This window comes from Triticum aestivum, chromosome 4B (assembly GCF_018294505.1).
Source record: "Triticum aestivum cultivar Chinese Spring chromosome 4B, IWGSC CS RefSeq v2.1, whole genome shotgun sequence".
Classification (NCBI taxonomy): domain Eukaryota; kingdom Viridiplantae; phylum Streptophyta; class Magnoliopsida; order Poales; family Poaceae; genus Triticum; species Triticum aestivum.
The window spans coordinates 639251875-639268821 of NC_057804.1; the positions used below are offsets into that span (position 1 = coordinate 639251875).

Consider the following 16947-nt stretch of genomic DNA (forward strand, 5'->3'; position numbering starts at 1 on the left):
TCAAGGCTCACCTTAGGCATGGCCGACCCTCTCAGGTGAGAGGCACCGGGATGAAATTCAAAACAATGAACCTACAATTATACTATAATAATTTTTTCCAACCTGCATATGTATAATGCAAAATTTCATGCAACAAAGTGTTACGAGAAGATATATAATGCAGTAACCCATTTTCCACATCGTCAAGGCTCACTAGGGCTAGCGGCGGTCCCGTTATGCCAGAGGAACCAGGGAAAAATAACTCTATAAGTATACTACAATCTATACCCTTCACTCGCATACATATATAGTGCAAAATACCAGGTTTTGTTGTTAAATTTCAGTGCTAAGCATGAGGTTAAGACCTCCCATAGTGACAATATAATAGCAAGTATCATGCAATCTATGCAATGCCAACTAGTCATATTGCCGACTTGTCATAGTATTAAGTGACAAAAGAGAAAGTACTGGTATTGCCAAAGTATCATATTAAATCTCTACTATCAGAGAATTGTTGGTCGTTGCGAACCAATATGTGGTTGGATGATTAGGAGGACAGTGATATCCTCAGCCCACCGGGATTCAAATCCCAGACTTGACACTGGTGCTCACATTTTCCTGTATTTATTCAAGGTCTTCCAACATTGTGCGTTCAGTGACAGGAGACGTTCTCGTCGACTACGAAGGCGTTTGTGGTGAATTTGTCGATCTCAAGGTGATGTGCCGACCCACTTTCTCTAAGGTGCTTATAGTGGTAGGATGTGTGTGTGTGCATTCATAGGGGTGAGTGTATGAGCGTATGCATCTGTATTGTGTTTAAAAAAAGAATGCTAGTCGTTCTACATTCATCTTCGTCTTCATCCCTCCCCAAGCCCCCCTTCACGTCCTGTATCAACTCAATCAGATTAAATCAAATAAAATCAAAACCTCAACTAAATCCAGAAAAAAAAGAAGCTTGCCTTCCTCTATCCATACTCAAATCAAATAAAATCTTCCCAAACCTCACATAAATCAAAACCTTCTTGTCTTTCCCTACCCCTAGTCCAATCAAAATTTATCAAAATCTACAAGATGATGGGCATAAGATTTGTGTCCGACTTGACTGGTGTTGAACCAACAGAATATGCAATGCCCAGTTGCAACGCATGTGCAATTAGTTAGTAATGTATTAATACGAGTCATGTAAAATAATAAATGGTGTCGTCTAAGACACTAACTTACGATACTATGCACTGCGAAGGTAGTATCATATGATATGCTCATGATACTACCCACTTGGCGCGTCGCATCCTAGGTCCAGATCATAGGACCACAACGTACAATTACGCCTTAAACATCGTCATAGATCGTGTGATGTGCACCCGTAATTAAGCAAATGTTCTTTTTCGGGTGGATTCTTAAAGGGAAACTGTACGAAAGCCATAACCCTAATCCCAAGTTCCACCCACCGAAGCTCCCAAATAAAATAGTGCGTGTCCCAGGGTGGTTCACCGCAACAAAAAAAAAGGCGCCCGCCTGACGGCCTTTATTTTCCACCTATGGAAAATGTTGCCGTTTGTTGCCCAGCCCCGGATCTCCATAAAACTGCAGCTCTACCGACCCTAGCGCCCCGCCCCACCCCACCCCACTACCAGCACACAAAATTTCCTTTTCCTTTTTCCTCTCGTTGCCTTGCCCCGGTGCCTCCCCACCGGCCACTCGTGACGGCGTCGCGGCAACGCCGTCAGGGCCAGGGACCGAAAAGGAAAGCCAAGGTGGAGAGACCGGCCACTCGTGACGGCGTCGCGGCAACGCCGTCAGGGCCAGGGACCGAAAAGGAAAGCCAAGGTGGAGAGGAAGAGGAGGAGGAGGGCGAGGGGGGAGCAGCGGCCAGCTACGGCCGAACCCTACACCGCAGCGACCTCACCGCGCTTGCCATTTTTGGTCAGTCTCCCCTTGCCGTCCTGGCCAGATCCCCTTCCTCCTCGCGTGGGTGGGCTGGGGTTTTCCTCTTTTCGCCCTCCCCTCGCCGCCCCAATTGGGATAACAGTACCCACCTTTTATTTACCTCTCCTCTCCCCTCTCCTCTCTGCGTTCGTTCCGCAGGCCGGCTGATCGGAGGAGGGAGATTTTTCTGGTTTGGTTTGGTTCCCGATCGGATTTGTGGGTGGGAGGAGAGAAGAGGAGCGAAAATGGTGCGGGGGAAGACGCAGATGAAGCGGATAGAGAACCCGACGAGCCGGCAGGTGACCTTCTCCAAGCGCCGCGGCGGCCTGCTCAAGAAGGCCTTCGAGCTCTCCGTCCTCTGCGACGCCGAGGTCGCCCTCGTCGTCTTCTCCCCCCGCGGCAGGCTCTACGAATTCACCAGCTCCAGGTAACCCGCTCCGCTCCGCTCCCCCAATCTCCCCTCCCTCACTCCCGATTACGCGACTAGTTAATTCGCCTTGTCTTTGTTTACTATAATTGCCGCTTGTTTCCTGGTTGGGGCCAGAATGCGCGTGGGAATCCCACTAGTTTACTCCGTCGCTGCGAGAAATCCGACGGATCTTCGCGCTCCCCCCTGCGCCAACTCCTGTATTGGCGCAGGCGCACGCAGCTCGCCGGCCAGTGTCCAATGGGAAGCGGAGGCCTCTGCTCCAGTAGTCCCCTCCGCCCGTGATGCGCCGTTCCTGTCCATCCACTTGGCCGGTGGCTTCAAGTCTCCCCACTCCATATCGCTGCGAGAATCTTGCCTCGGTTGCAGCGAGCGCGATTTTATAAACTGATAAATTTCTGCTCCGTAGGTCCTGCTATCGCTGCGAATTGGGCTAAACTTTAAAGTGCCTCAGGATGGAAGGACGATTAGTACATGTAGCCTGCTCAGTGCCCTATTGGCCTAATGTTTTTTTAGTCATATATTGTCGTAGCCAATAGGAGAATTTAGTATTTCTCTGTTCACTTTTGTAAGTCGTTTAGGACAGCTGAAATTGAACTGTTTTAGGTGTTGTCTTAAATCTTTAAAAGGTCTTACATAAGTGAACGGAGGGAGTAGTAGAATAGCAAGGCTAGAATTAGTACTACTACTACTACCTGGGACGTAGTAATGCTTGTCCGTCTGGACATCGGTTTTCAAGCCAACCTTCAGACTGTTTGTGTTTGCTGCTAGAGCTAATTTTCTCTTCAGAAACGAAACCGGTGCATGCGATATGGTGTACTTGAACTGTATGGAGAGTACCTTTTTTTACTCATGGTCAGTTACTCAGTTTGCCGTGGAACTAGCGCACCAGCATTTATTTTTCCGTTGTTCACTCTAGTTTAAACAGTCCACACCATGGAGCAGAAGTTAAACAGAACATTTGCCCTCAAAATAAAACTAAATATGAAACTCGACGACAACCAGTTACTCAGTGGCGTGCGGCCGCCCAGCCCGCCACTCGCGTTTTAGCCCTAGGCTCCGCAGTGCGTGTGTCAGGTGGTTTCTTCTTAATAAATTGACTGGTCTTTTTTTTAATTAAACAAAAGAAAGCACAACCTTTAATTTACTAGGAATTGTAGTTGTGAACAGATTCAGTTTTTTCCCTGTCAAACAGGCCCCCAAATGTGTGTCATTTTGTATTAGAAGAACACGCCAAAATGGCACAACAGCTTACAGGAGCTGAAAAGTTCTTCAGATTGTGGTGCCACAAATACTAACTATTTAAAGTTTTGGGGCAGTGAACTTGTTGTGAATATGTGCTTTTTTTTGCGAGAAAAATATCTGCTTGTTTGACATATAAGGTGCTAGTGTTGTATGCAGGAAAGAATAGCTTCCTGTCATAAGCTGAGTGAAGACTAAACTTGCCAGACTTCCAAAATATGGTTTCTAATTAAGTTATGCAGCTTTCTTAGATAAACTAACTTACAATTTTTTTATTAGCAGATATTTTATAGTTTTGTCTTTAGGTAGCAGCCATACCAAAATCAAGGCAAACAATCACCATGATTGTAGGGCGTCCACTATTATTCAGATAAGGCAGATCATGGTCGTAGGGTGACAACTGAAAACTAAATTAGTCATGGGGCAGATTTTGCAGTCCCCAGCCGTAGGTCACAAAAGAACCAATTATGGGCTAAGTTAGATAGTAGATTTATTCTCTTCATTTGAAGCACAATATGATCTCCCTATTTGGGCATGTTCTGAATTTTGTACGTGTAGAAATATACAAATTTCCTGCCGATGTTGATTGCATGCAATAACAAAAAAAACTTTTGCTTTTGCGCATAGGAAATAGAAAGGTTGTTCCTTAACCTGGATCATGTTGTTAGGAAATATGCAACTTGTATTTCCAGGTGTCCATTGGACGATATACATACATGTATATGTGTGGTAAATAAGCAGGAAAGCACTTATACAATGGTGATATCACACGACAAATAGATACAACTAACACCCTGCCCCGTCAAAGTCAGGGTGGATCCACACCAGTAGTTTGGAGAGATAAAAACCATGTTGATCCAGTCTGGGCCTTCGTAAAGACATTCGCCCAAAGTAACATGTAAGGCACATCCTGAAGAGCAATTACCAAATCCTACACACCACATCGCACAAAAAAAGCATCAACACCAATATGCTCGATGAGCACATGCTTCACAGGGTCATGTGTAAGAGCATTTCCAGCCGTTGGCCATCCAGGGGGCGCGTAAAATCGCCGCCTGGGGCAAGCCGGCGTAAAAGATCGGCATGGGACAAGTGGGTTCCCAGTCACCGACCCCAGACGCCGTTTATGTTTAAAAAAAAGCATTCGGCAAAGTTCGGCTAAAATTCGGTAAATTGGGCATATATTAGACATGTTTGGCATTTTACCTAGCAAATTTATTGAAAAAAAGACCGACACTACAACTACGGGCCGAAGAAGTCGCTGAACATGACGTAGTCGCCGTCGTCGCCACCATCCTCGCCGCCGTCGTCGGCGGCGGCGGCCTTCTCCTTCTTGACGCGGCCGCCCCTGCTGGACCCCTGCCCGGCGTCGCCATAGCGGACCGGTGGCGGTGGCGGCGCGTCGTCGTCGTCGTTGTCGTCGAGGACGACGACGCCTCCTTCGTCGCGGCCCCGGCGCCGATGTTCGAAGTGCTCTAGGGCGCGGCACTGGCGCTCCATCTCCATCTTCAGCCAGTCATCGCACGCCCATTTCAGGGCCACCAACTCGTCGAGCTCCCCATCGCCGTGCTCCGTCTTCACGGTGGGAAGCCCCGGCTCCGTTTTCACGGCCACGAGCCCCGGTTCCGTCTTCGGTTTGACGAAGCCCGGAGGAGCCGAGGAGGATGCGCGTCGACCGCCCTTGTTTATGACGATGCCGGCACTGCGAGTGGCCGGCCGAGCGGCGTCTCCGCTGCGGGTTCGGCCTTGATGCCGAACACCGCCGGTGAGCCGGAGGAGTGGGAAGAAGAACGGGAGGAGTGGGAGGAGGACGTTGAGGAGGAGCCGAACTTCTTGGGCATCCATTGCCCGGCGCGCCGGCGGTGGACCGGGGCGGCCGCCGCGGCAGGGTATGCCAGCGGCGGGTCGTTGCCGCCCTCGAGGTACTCGAGCGTGCGGCCAGGGGTGCCCCACCAAACGTGGCGCCCCTCACTGTTCTTGACGCCGCCCACCACCGGCGCCCCGTTGGTGGACGCCAGCCTCTGCTCCTGGCGACGCTGGAAGTACGCCGCCCACGCCGCGTAGTTGTCGGCGGCGTACTGGGGGAGGGCGCGCTGCTCCCCTGTCAGTGAGTCCCACACGCGGTCGACCTCGGCGGCAAAGAAGGCGGGGCGTGCCTCGACGTCGGGCACCGGGGGAATATGCACTCCCCCGTTGCTGAGTCTCCGCCCCATCGGCCCGGTGCGGATGTCCGGTGGCACCGGGATGTTCGCCTTGAAGAGTAGCCAGGCCTCCCACTCGTGAAGCGAGCGGCGGCCGAAGCCGTTCGCCGCCGAGGAATCGAGCGGCCATCGGGCTTGGGAGGGAGGGAGAGGGGAGGGAAGAAGCGTCGGCGAGTGGCTGCACACGGGGAGAGAGGGAGAGCTCGGCGGCGGTCGATGGGCGGCTGTGGGCTGGTGTGGCCAGAGGCGAGGGAGGCCACCGGCTTATATAGCCCGGGGCATGTGTACGCGTGGCGGGAGGGGAGGCGTCGCCGCGCCGCCCGTGATGCGCCGCCCATGAGGAATCAATGGCAAGGCTGATCGGCGGCAGCCTTGCCATTGACTCCACGCGGGAAACCGAGGCGTTCTGATGACGACGAGGCACGCGTCACTGACTCGGCGAGCCCGCGGCTCTTTCGTGCCAAAACCGCTTGCCCCGGCGCCCCCGGGCGCCCCCCAGCGCGTCGGGTTCAGCCTGGGTCCGCCGACGCTGATTTTGGCCCAAGAGGGGAAAAACGGGCTCCTAGGGGTGCGACTGGGCCGTTTTTTTGGCGTCGGCGCAAAAAAAATCGCCTAGGGGGCCGTGTTGGGGGCGCGGCTGGAGATGCTCTAATATTGATATAACATGTATTGTCTGAAAGGGGGAGGGGGTAGGTGTAGTCATAGAAAAACCAAAATCCTAATGTAATCATAGTCAAGTCACCTCTGTCATCAAAAGAGACACAGCTTGCAAAACCTCTGCACACACGAAGGAGAAATTGTAGTCTATTTCTTTGTCTTCTAGGAAAAAAAACAGAACCACCGAGAAAAACACGGTCAGCAGATAGTGAATGACGATCAGAGGGATCATTTGCACACGTAGCATCCGAATAGGCCTGGAGTTGTAGCGGACTTGAGCGAGGCAGAAAAGATGGTAAGAAATCGTGGCACGAAGATATCATAGAATGGAAGAATCATAGTAAACCGAAGTGGGACAAAAAAATAAACTGATTCAAAATATGGATAGGATAGGACATATCCGGATGAATGACAGCTAAATAACAAGTCTCCCACAAAATGACGATAACACGTTGGATCAGACATGGATCACTATCAGAAGTAGAGGTGTATATTGAGCTCCATGGGATTCTCAATAATACACTCATCTGTAAGAGCATAAAGAGTAAGAGGATCCTGAATATACTTTTAATGGGACAAGTAGAACAAAACTCAATCCGGAGAAAGTAGTGAAGAGGGATCAAACATAAGAAATTGCTCACTAAGATGTGTCCTCACAAAGGCAATGTACTCAGGGTCATCACGAGTGATGATCATGTCATCAATATATAGAAGAAGAGTCCGGCCATGAGCAGACAGGTGGACAAACATCATAGGATCATGAGTACTCATCAAAAGAGTAGTTGTAGTCACCATGGAGGCGAAATTCAAACCGAGCACGAGGGGCTTGCTTAAAACCATATTGAGAGCGAGGAAGATTGGATACCGTGCCATCAGGAACATAATACCCATGCGATGATTGTATGTAAACATCCTAACACAACTCACCATTAAGAAATCTATTCATAGCATCAAGCTAAGGTACAAACCAATGGCGAACATAGGCCACAACAAGAAGTGTCTGGACAATTGTCATATGGGCCACATGAGAAAAAATCTCATCTTAATCACGAATATGCTCATGCTAAAAGCCACAAGCCACAAGACGGACTTTGTAACGCTCAAGAGAATTATCAAAGTGAGTCTTAACCTTGTAGACCCACTTACAAGTGATAGGACAAACACGTGGAGAAAGAGAAACGAGATTCCACGTGTTAGTGTGCTCAAGTGCAACAATCTCTCCTGCCATCGCAAGCTGCCATTCAGGATGAACAACATCATGATAAGAAGTTGGCTCAAGAACAACTACGGCAGAAAAACCATAGGGATCAATGGTAGGGCGAGACCGATCACAAAGACCATAAGTCGACTGAGAAGATATAGATGGCACATCAGTAGAATGATCCACTACACGTAGATGACAACTATAATAGTGAGGAAAAGAGGGGAAAATATGAGGGGCCACCAGAGTAGACTCAGGTGATGGAGACGATGAATCCACCGGAGATGAAGGTGCAAAATCATGTGACCAAGAAAGAGGAAACCCTAGGAGATGGCGGTGTCGGATCTGCAATAGTGAAATGAGTAGGAGTAGGATGGCGGGCAAAGTGAGATATGTGTCGAGAAAAGCGAGGAAAGAGATATCCTCCACCGAAAAGATCAAGGAAGATGGGTTTGAGTAAAAGAGACAAAACTCATCAACATTCAAATCTTGAGAAACACGTATCCTATGACTGATCGGGTCCCAACAATGATAGCCCTTATGGTCATAATTGTGTCCTAAGAAGGCACACCCACAGACTGAGCGGACAATTTGGTGCGTTATGGGGGTAAGAAGGCATAGCAAACATAACCAAACAAACAAAGCACCGAATAAACAGAAGAACGATAACAAAGGCGCTTGAAAGGAATGCCACCCTGTAGAGCAATTGAGGGTTGAATGTTGATGAGATAGGTGAAAACAGGAACGGCCTCAACCCAAAGGGAAGTGAAAGAGAGGCGCCATCATCATGTACGAACCTTCTCAAGAACAGATAATGCTTGCGCTCACCCACACCATTCTGAGTGTGAGTACCAGGAAAAGAGAACTAGGCAAGTGTACCATGCTTAGCAAGGACACCATGCAACTTCAGGATATATAATCTCCAACAAAGTTAGCACTAAACATGTGAATAAGCATAGATATTGTAGTGTGGACCATGACAACAAAACACTTATATAGGGAGAGAGAACCTCACTGCGAGAATACCTAAAATAAAACCATGTATGGCGAGAGAAATTATCTGTAAAAGTAATATAGTATTGATGGCCTGTTTCGAAGTGAATGGAGCCAGACCACATACATAGAAATTAACCAATTAAAAGGGCACTGAGACATTGACTCACTAGTGTGATAAGGTAACTGAATCCGTTTGCCAAGCCTACAACCCTGCCTTTCTAAAGAGACATCTCCTGAGGTAGACCCCGGAAGACTTCGACAAACTAAAGACGACAAAAGAGAACCATAAAGATGTCCAAGTCGATGATACCACTACTAGAAAGTGTCGGTTGCTGGTGCGACGGATGTAGTGACTGACAATAGTGGTGGCAATAGAAGGAACATGATGCTAGTCTAACTCCCTATGACCCTGAGGGTCATCGCGACGAGGTCCATTCCCAACCAAGGTATGCATGTGATGATCCTGAACAAAATAAGAATCAATGTCAAGAATGACGCGATAACCATAGTCAGTAAGTTGACCAACAGAAAACAGGTTCATGGTAAGTCGAGGAAAATTAGCTACATCGGACATAGAAAAAGAAGTAGTAAGAGTGCCTCAACTAGCAACATAAAGAGTAGTACCATCAGCTGTGAGAACATGAACATGAAAATTGAGAGATCTTAGAGAGGACAAGGTGGAAGAATTAGAGACATATGAAAGGAAGCTCTAGAGTCTAGAACCCACTCGGATGTACCTGGCTGTGTAGGCGGTGGTCGCTCAATGCTAGAAGCATCAGTCACAAAACCTAAAGCGGCAAGCAGACACTTAACCTCACAATATATCACTTAGTCAAAGCGGTGGCTAAGTATGTCGAACTAAAAGCACGAGTCCCAGAAGATGTGCACCCCTCGTTATGCATGTGCCACTTAGAAGTAATCAGAAACGGGATGACCATCCTTGTTGCAGTAACCGCGGTGAGTATCAAAGCAACCCTCACCACCAGGAGGAGTGCAGAGGCACAACGGAGCATTGGAGCAAGAAAGAGTGGGTGCAACAGATTGACATAGTAGGGGATCAAGCAGCAAGCAAAGAGGAACCTCAAGTAAACCAACACCACGAATCCCAGTCCCTCAACATGTATATAAGAAAGCGCCTCCATAAGACAAACACGACGGCAATGTTTGAGCGCACTGCAGGGGATCGAGCTAAAAGATGCGCCTCATCTTTTAGCAACGAGTGGTGCCGACGTAGCCTGACCGCAATGTCATTGTACGTGCTTTCTTTCTTTCTTTTTACTAAGGGTCAAACAACCACATTAGGAACCTATTGTTTTTTTAGTATGTTTCCTTCGTGCTTGGTAGTTTAGTGGACTTTATCTCCCATGGACTTGTCACATGAGTGACAACAAATTGAGATAATTTCCATTGAAGTTATGATCACCAAATGCAATAGCACTATATATCCAACACATGGAAATTACGAGGCTCGTCGTATCAATCCAAGGAGTCCAAGATGACCTCCATCAGAATCCATTAGCAATTGGCCACGAAATACTAAAACCCACACTATGAAGCCAACCTACGTTACGACTACCAAGGTCATACCCACGATCGTATTACACACATTGAAGTCATGGAATTTGCCGTAACTTTTATATTTTAGCACTTATTTGGGCATGGTTTGTTTTTTTTGATTATTGACAAGTTAATTAAGAAATTGGGAGAGTTCTATTCACCTTCGAACACTTCGATCAAAAGAGGGGAGGAGGATCAACTATGAAGTGGATTAACTTGTTCTTTATACCATCTCCAAGTGATAACTAACCCTAATCCAACTAGCAACTCATCACCCCCCCTCTAAATCACATCCAAAGGAATTTGGGGGTTGTGTCTCACCATCCATCTCTAATATCGATTTACGTCCTTGAAGGAGGAACAAGGAGAAAAAACTAAGAGGGGCGGTTGTCATACACGGCGGGCATGACCATATGGTCAGCGCCACCACCGACATCATCATATGATGGGTCGTAAGCTTGAGACCCTTTTAATGCATTGTTGGTTCTAGGTTGAGGTTGATATTGTATATAAAATTAGATTGTAGTTGTGCTCTCTTATGCATGCTTTCTTTATGTTATGAAATTTTGGGATTGGAGGTGTCTAATCCATCGATGTGGTTGGAAACATCTAACCCCCTTGCTGCACATAGAGTAGATAGAACTAGGTGTGAATTGATAGGCCTCAATGTGTGGGACACTTTGGTGTCTTAAGAGAAGCACATTTCATGTGAGTAATGGCTATCTACAAACATAATACCTAGTTCCGCTCCTTCTGACCTTAATCCTACTATGGCCGCAGAAGTCGGTAATGACCTGAAGGGGTCAATTGTGTTACCTTTGTCAAATAGACATTAGGAGGAGATGTTGTGGTGGCTTTCTACATGAGTATGGTTGTGATTACGATGGGACATTTCCTCCAAATGGACCACATGGCCACTATTTGCACCCTACTATTGCTTTTTTCTGCCACTGGTTTGCATCTAAGCTTGATGTCAACTAGCGTCGAGAGGTCTACATGCAGCCACCACCAAGGTATTCTGTTACTAATGGCATGGTCCACCATCGTTGCCGCTCTCTATATGGCCAGCCCCTCATGTCTGGTTCAAGTGCTTCTGCCTTTGCAGGTTCGCTACTGGTTTTTCGGTGAGTGGCTTGTGATGAGTGTTGTTCCTTTTGTTGAGCTTCATGGACTATGCAATGCAACCAAAAGTTTGAGCTGGTGGAAAGGGCTAGGCAATCCACATACACACGTCAACACCCCTTTCATGTGTAACGCGGAAAGTCCACGTGGGTGGTAGACTCGAAGGTATGGCTCAAGAGGCCAATACGTGGACACAAAGGAGGGAACAACAATTTTTGGATAAATTGTGAAAGTCAGGACTTGAACTGAATACCTTGGGCTCTGATACCATGTTAAGCTTCATGTACTAGCCAACGGAACCAAAATTCTAGATTGGCAAAAAGGGGTAGGTAATCCACATATACACTTCAACACTTTCTATCGGTGTCCGTCTTCTCCTTCGGCCTCGTCTATTGAAGATATTTCTTCTTGGCTTTTCTTGAGACACCTGTAGCTATTGTATTGCCCTCGTCCATCCATCCCACTATGTATGCATGTACTTCTGTTGACCCGCTAACATCCCCATTTCGTTTGTCACTTGAGGCTTCCCTAGCTCATTCGTCTCTTGACTCTCCCCGGTGGTCCCCCTCCTATCCTTCACTAGGACCGTTGTCTGCTTGTTGCCCCGTTTCTCTTGACACGCCTTCCTTTCCTCTCTGACACATTGCCTTCTCATGACGTTCTACCTTCCAATGAGCCATCTTTTGTTGATGTGCTATCTTCCTTGACCGCTTCATCATCCTTTGCTGGTGATGCACCGCCGCCTCTTGCCCATGGTTTCCATGCCCTCCGGCCTGCTTTGGGTCATTGATTGCTACGATTTTTCTGTCGCCGCTCATCTCGAGCCAAGTTTTCTTATGGTGATGTTGTTCCTCCCGAATGGTCTCATATGATGGTAGAGGAGATTCCTGCTTGAAAGCACTGGGATGTGGGGGATCTTGTTTCCCTTCCTCCTCGTGCACTTCCCAGCACTAGTGAGTGGGTCTACAAGATTAAGATTCACTCTAGTGGTTCTCATGAGCTATACAAGGCTCATTTTATGACTGACTTTTAGTAGGTGCATGATCATGACTAAAATGAGACATTTGCTCATGTGATTCACATGACCACTGTTTTTGCACCCTTCTCATTGTGGTTTACGTTGGCCACAAGTCTGTCCCTCAACATGATGTCCAATAATGTCTTTCTTAACATTCAGTTGCATGAGTAGATCTACATGCATTCACCACCTACGTATTTCCTAATGGCATGTTGTGTTGTCTTCGTCGCCCTAAATATGGCCTTAAGCAAGTTCCTCGTGCCTGAGCTGACCTCTTATCCTTAGCGATCACTGCTACTGGTTTTTCAAAGAGCAATCATGAACTTCCGCTCTTTTCTGCCTTTCCTCCCATGGTTGGGCTCTTCTTCTCGATGTCGATGAAATGATCATCATTGGTGATGACTTTGAGTAATACAACTTGATACTCCTACTGGTTTCATCGCACCATGATGCACACTTGTGCAATACCTCTCATTATAGAAGTACTATTACAAGAGAAAATTGCGTTGGAACTTACTATGTCCACCTTCTCAGATCCACCCCTCAACATTTCACTAACTATGTCCACCTTCTCAGATTAACCCCTCAGTATCCCCGTTCTATCAGGGATTTTATGCATATTTTCCATGCTTGTCTGTGTATATATACTGACATTTGTCCCATGGAAATATAACTTGCATACTCCTACCAATTTCATCACACCATTATGTTTTGCACACCTGTGCAATACCTCTCATCACAAGAAGTACTATTACAAGAGAAAATTGTGTTTGAACTGCTTACTATGTCCACTTCGCAGATTCACCCCTCAATATATCTGTTAGCCTAACAGTGTAAGAGCAATATGACTATGGAGACAAGTCATGAATGCTTAGGTGAGGTAAAATAAGGAAGCTAAGTGACAAAGCGATGACAGTTTAGAGTGTTCAAGTGCAATTTCTTCTACTACAACTACGCATTGGAAACAAACCTAAAGATTCAAGCTTAAAATTCTGGCAAAACCAATGCTCATACTATGTCAAAAAAATTCTTTTTTTCAAAGACTAAATTTTAAGTAAAACCTACAGTTTTATTGTGAGCACTATGATCAAATCACAGCTACGTTGTATATTTTTCTAGTTTCTTGCAAGGACATGCTACTATGTCAAAAATTTCCTTTTTTGTAGGAATAAAGTTTAATTTTGATTTTCCAAACCATATAGGTTTTATTGTAAGAATTATGACCAAACCACAACTATGTAAAATATTTTCGTATTTCCTGCAAGGACATAATTATGTGGCAGTTTTGTTATTTTGAAAGAACATGAGGCCTTAAAACTGTGGTGAATTTTCTGCAATTCAAACTGAATTCTGTAGAACATTATTGTTTTCAGAAATTTATGCTGGAAAATTTTATCAGGGACGACCAAAACCATAGTGTTGAGGCTGGGCTAAAGGTGCATCACACTAGTCGATAGAAGTATTCGTCCTACAGGAACGACTCTACTATGTATAGTGGGATAACTAAATTATTCTGGAATTGACAACTGACTAACCCTAAAGTATACCCTTGCAATCAAGACCATCGTGTTGTACATTTGCACTACCTTTTCTCAGCTTGCCCAAAGACTGGACTGGCTTACCCGGCAGTTGGACAGGTACACAATGATTGCTGAAGAATGCAAATCAAACAGACTAACATTATTTTGAATACTCACTCAAAGATAAGGTGCACAAATAAGCTCAGTGAATCATAAGCCCATGAGGTTTGAATTAATATATAACACAGCCGTTGTGTTTTTGTCAAGACATACACTTAATTCTACACAAGTTCTAGGCTACTACATATTATATAGGGGTACCAACTTATTGCATATATCCAAAAGATAATAGGTAGATAAATAGTTGATGTTCAACTCTGTCTTTCATAAGTACTGTATTGTATTTCTATCAAGATCATCACAGCAAGATAGATAAGGTGAAAACCCCTCATGAGGTGTAGAACGGTTTCGCACGCTCTTTACTTCATATTTATGACACCAATGAAGGGAAACACAACATCATTTTTTACGTCAGTATTACATATTTAATGCCTTGTGCTTGTCTCAATTAACAGTTGTTACTATATCATGTATAATTTACATTTTAAATTCTAATTCAGCATGAAGAACACAATTGAACGTTATAAGACAGTCACAAAGGATAATATGAGCAGACAGACGGTACAGCAAGATATGGAGGTACATAGTTCTGCTTGATGTGCTTACTTCACATTTGGTTACATAATTTCAATTTGGAGATACTTATGTAGCTAAATGGTGAGATATGGTGTATTAACTGAGAGAGTAAGCTATGCTCGATTTGGTTTGCAACCATTTCCCAGCTGATGATGGTGCTACTGAAATGTGAAAACCATAATGGACTAAAGCAGCACAGTTCAATTAGACATAGTTCTAACTAAGCCAAAACTGAGTTTAAAAAAAGATGATACGGTAGTACATTCTAGCAGTTATTTCATGTTTGATAAGACATAGTTCTAACTTAGGTCAGGTATTATCCGTGTGATCTCAACTGCAGAAAATAAAAGCTGATGCTGAGGGCTTGTCAAAGAAGCTTGATGCTCTTGAAGCTTGCAAAAGGTAACCACTTCGGTTTTCAAGAGACTGCTATCCATGTAACTAGCCAAAACTGAGTTGTCACCGTCTGGTATCACTGAGATGCAGCAAACTTTTGGGTCAAAATTTGGAAGAATGCTCTATTGAAGAACTGCAAAGCTTAGAGGTCAAAATTGAAAAAAGCCTTCTAGGCATCAGGGCAATGAAGGTTAGCACAGTATGGAAGAGTAGTTATAATGCATCTATCCATGCACATAAGCTTACACGACCATGTAATGCCGCTTAATTATTTTTCATGGCAGACTCGGCGGTTTGAAGAGCAGCTCTCTACGTTGAGGCAGAAGGTAACCTCGCTACCCCAAAAAAACCTGAAACAATAGAGAGTGTGCATAGACAGAGTTCCTGACATGGCGCTGATTTTGTGACATGGACATGGATGGAGCAGGAGATGACGTTGCGGCAGCACAATGAAGAACTATATAGCCAGGTAAAGATGGATGGACAGTCAAATTGCTGCCTGGTGGAATGAAACGGCCAAACTTTACCATTACCCTGAACGCGTTCCTCGCGTGATATCCTATGTCCATCCCGTTCCCAGCAGAGATCACCCATCCTATCCTTGATGCATCCTCTGATCTGCTGCCCTGGTTAACTGTGCAGTGCCAGAAGGAACAGCACCTTGCGTCGGAGGCGGCGGCGCCCCCTGCTCCGGCGACCTTGGCGGCGCTCCCTGCTCCAGTGACCCTGGAGGAGCAGGGCCAGCAGATGGTGGATGTGGAGACGGATCTATTTCTTGGACTGCCCGGCACCGGCCGCTCCTGAGATTCAGGCAGGCTGACAACGCTCGAGAAAAATGCCCAGAATAAGCTGGCAATGGAGTTGCAAGCAGCGGCAGGCAATGGATGCGGACGGCCTATAGATATAATATAAACCCTGTGCAGCGGAAACCTCGAGACTACATACATGAGTTAGTCGTTGTTGTTGTTGTTGCTGTTGTTGTTGTTTCCCCGGGCTTTGGTTGTGACGAGAAAAATGGAGCGTCCGCCATCGATCCTCTGAAGAAGGTCGCGTAGGGGGGCGAAAGGATATTTATGGTGGCACGCAGGCGAAGGAGCAGGAGCAGGAGCAGGCCACCTCTTGGGCGCGCGACGGAGGTGTTGCGTGGGGCGAAGCGACGTTTGGATTTTGCGTCTGGTTGCCAGCTCCCTCTGCGCTTTCATGGTCGGCGACGAAATGCGTCGAGCGCGCAGAGGAAAGCAGCTCCTCGTTTCGTGTTCCACCTCACTCTGCGAGTAGGAAATGTGAAGGGCTTGAGATCGGTACGGCTTTCTATTGCCGACGTTTCGAACCTATCACCGGAGTGTGCACGCGTACGTGTTCCAGGAGGATCGATTTACCTTTTCTGAACAAAACGATGAAACTTATTTTTAGTAAAAAAAAACGACGGAAGCGATGAGGATAGAAAAGCTGGGCCAAAATTTGGAAATGGGCCTAACTGTCAGAACCAGCCAGCGGCCTCTTGTGAACCCAAGCGGCAGCGATTCGCATTCTACAAAACCACATTCTTTCTCTCAAAAATGAAATAAAATAGAAAACCCTATTCTCACTAACCCATCGGGGTTTAAGTCCTATACACCGGTGCTCATAATTTTTTGAATTTAGTCCAGGCCTTTCGATGACGTGTGTTTAGTGCAAGAGGATGTCATCGTCGACTACAAAGGCGTAATCTCATGATGATATGCTGACTCAGTCTCTTAAAGATGCTCATATAGAGGAGAATGTGTGTGCGTGCGTTCATAGGAATGAGTGTATATTTGTATGAGCGTCTGTGTCTGTACTATGTCCAAAGTGTCACCGATTCGCACAGAAACGGTTGACCCTATCTAGCCATTGGGCTTTTCCTTCCGGTTTTGGGAACTCCCGGCCAATTTTTACCTATTTTGTAAACCATCTAGAAGGTTCTTGAACCGGTATTATTGTTTCTTTTACTGGCTATTATAATTTTTTTTGTTTCTTCCTAAATTCAA

General features: G+C 46.2%; 1 protein-coding gene across 2 annotated transcripts; it reads left to right on the forward strand.

Moving 5' to 3' along the window:
• The first annotated feature begins 1589 nt into the window (after positions 1 to 1589).
• LOC123093767 (MADS-box transcription factor 50) lies at positions 1590 to 15932 on the forward strand. 2 transcript variants are annotated; one of them, XM_044515817.1, is made up of 8 exons: positions 1590 to 1902; positions 2065 to 2332; positions 14467 to 14545; positions 14883 to 14944; positions 15029 to 15128; positions 15223 to 15264; positions 15366 to 15407; positions 15581 to 15932. In XM_044515817.1, exons 2-8 carry the CDS (start codon positions 2151 to 2153, stop codon positions 15740 to 15742), a joined length of 669 nt encoding a protein of 222 aa, XP_044371752.1. In that variant the 5' UTR covers positions 1590 to 1902; positions 2065 to 2150; the 3' UTR covers positions 15743 to 15932. The 2 variants fall into 2 exon arrangements, with proteins under 2 accessions (XP_044371752.1, XP_044371753.1); XM_044515818.1 differs by lacking the exon at positions 1590 to 1902 and having other exon boundaries at positions 1913 to 2332.
• The last annotated feature ends 1015 nt before the right edge of the window (positions 15933 to 16947 follow it).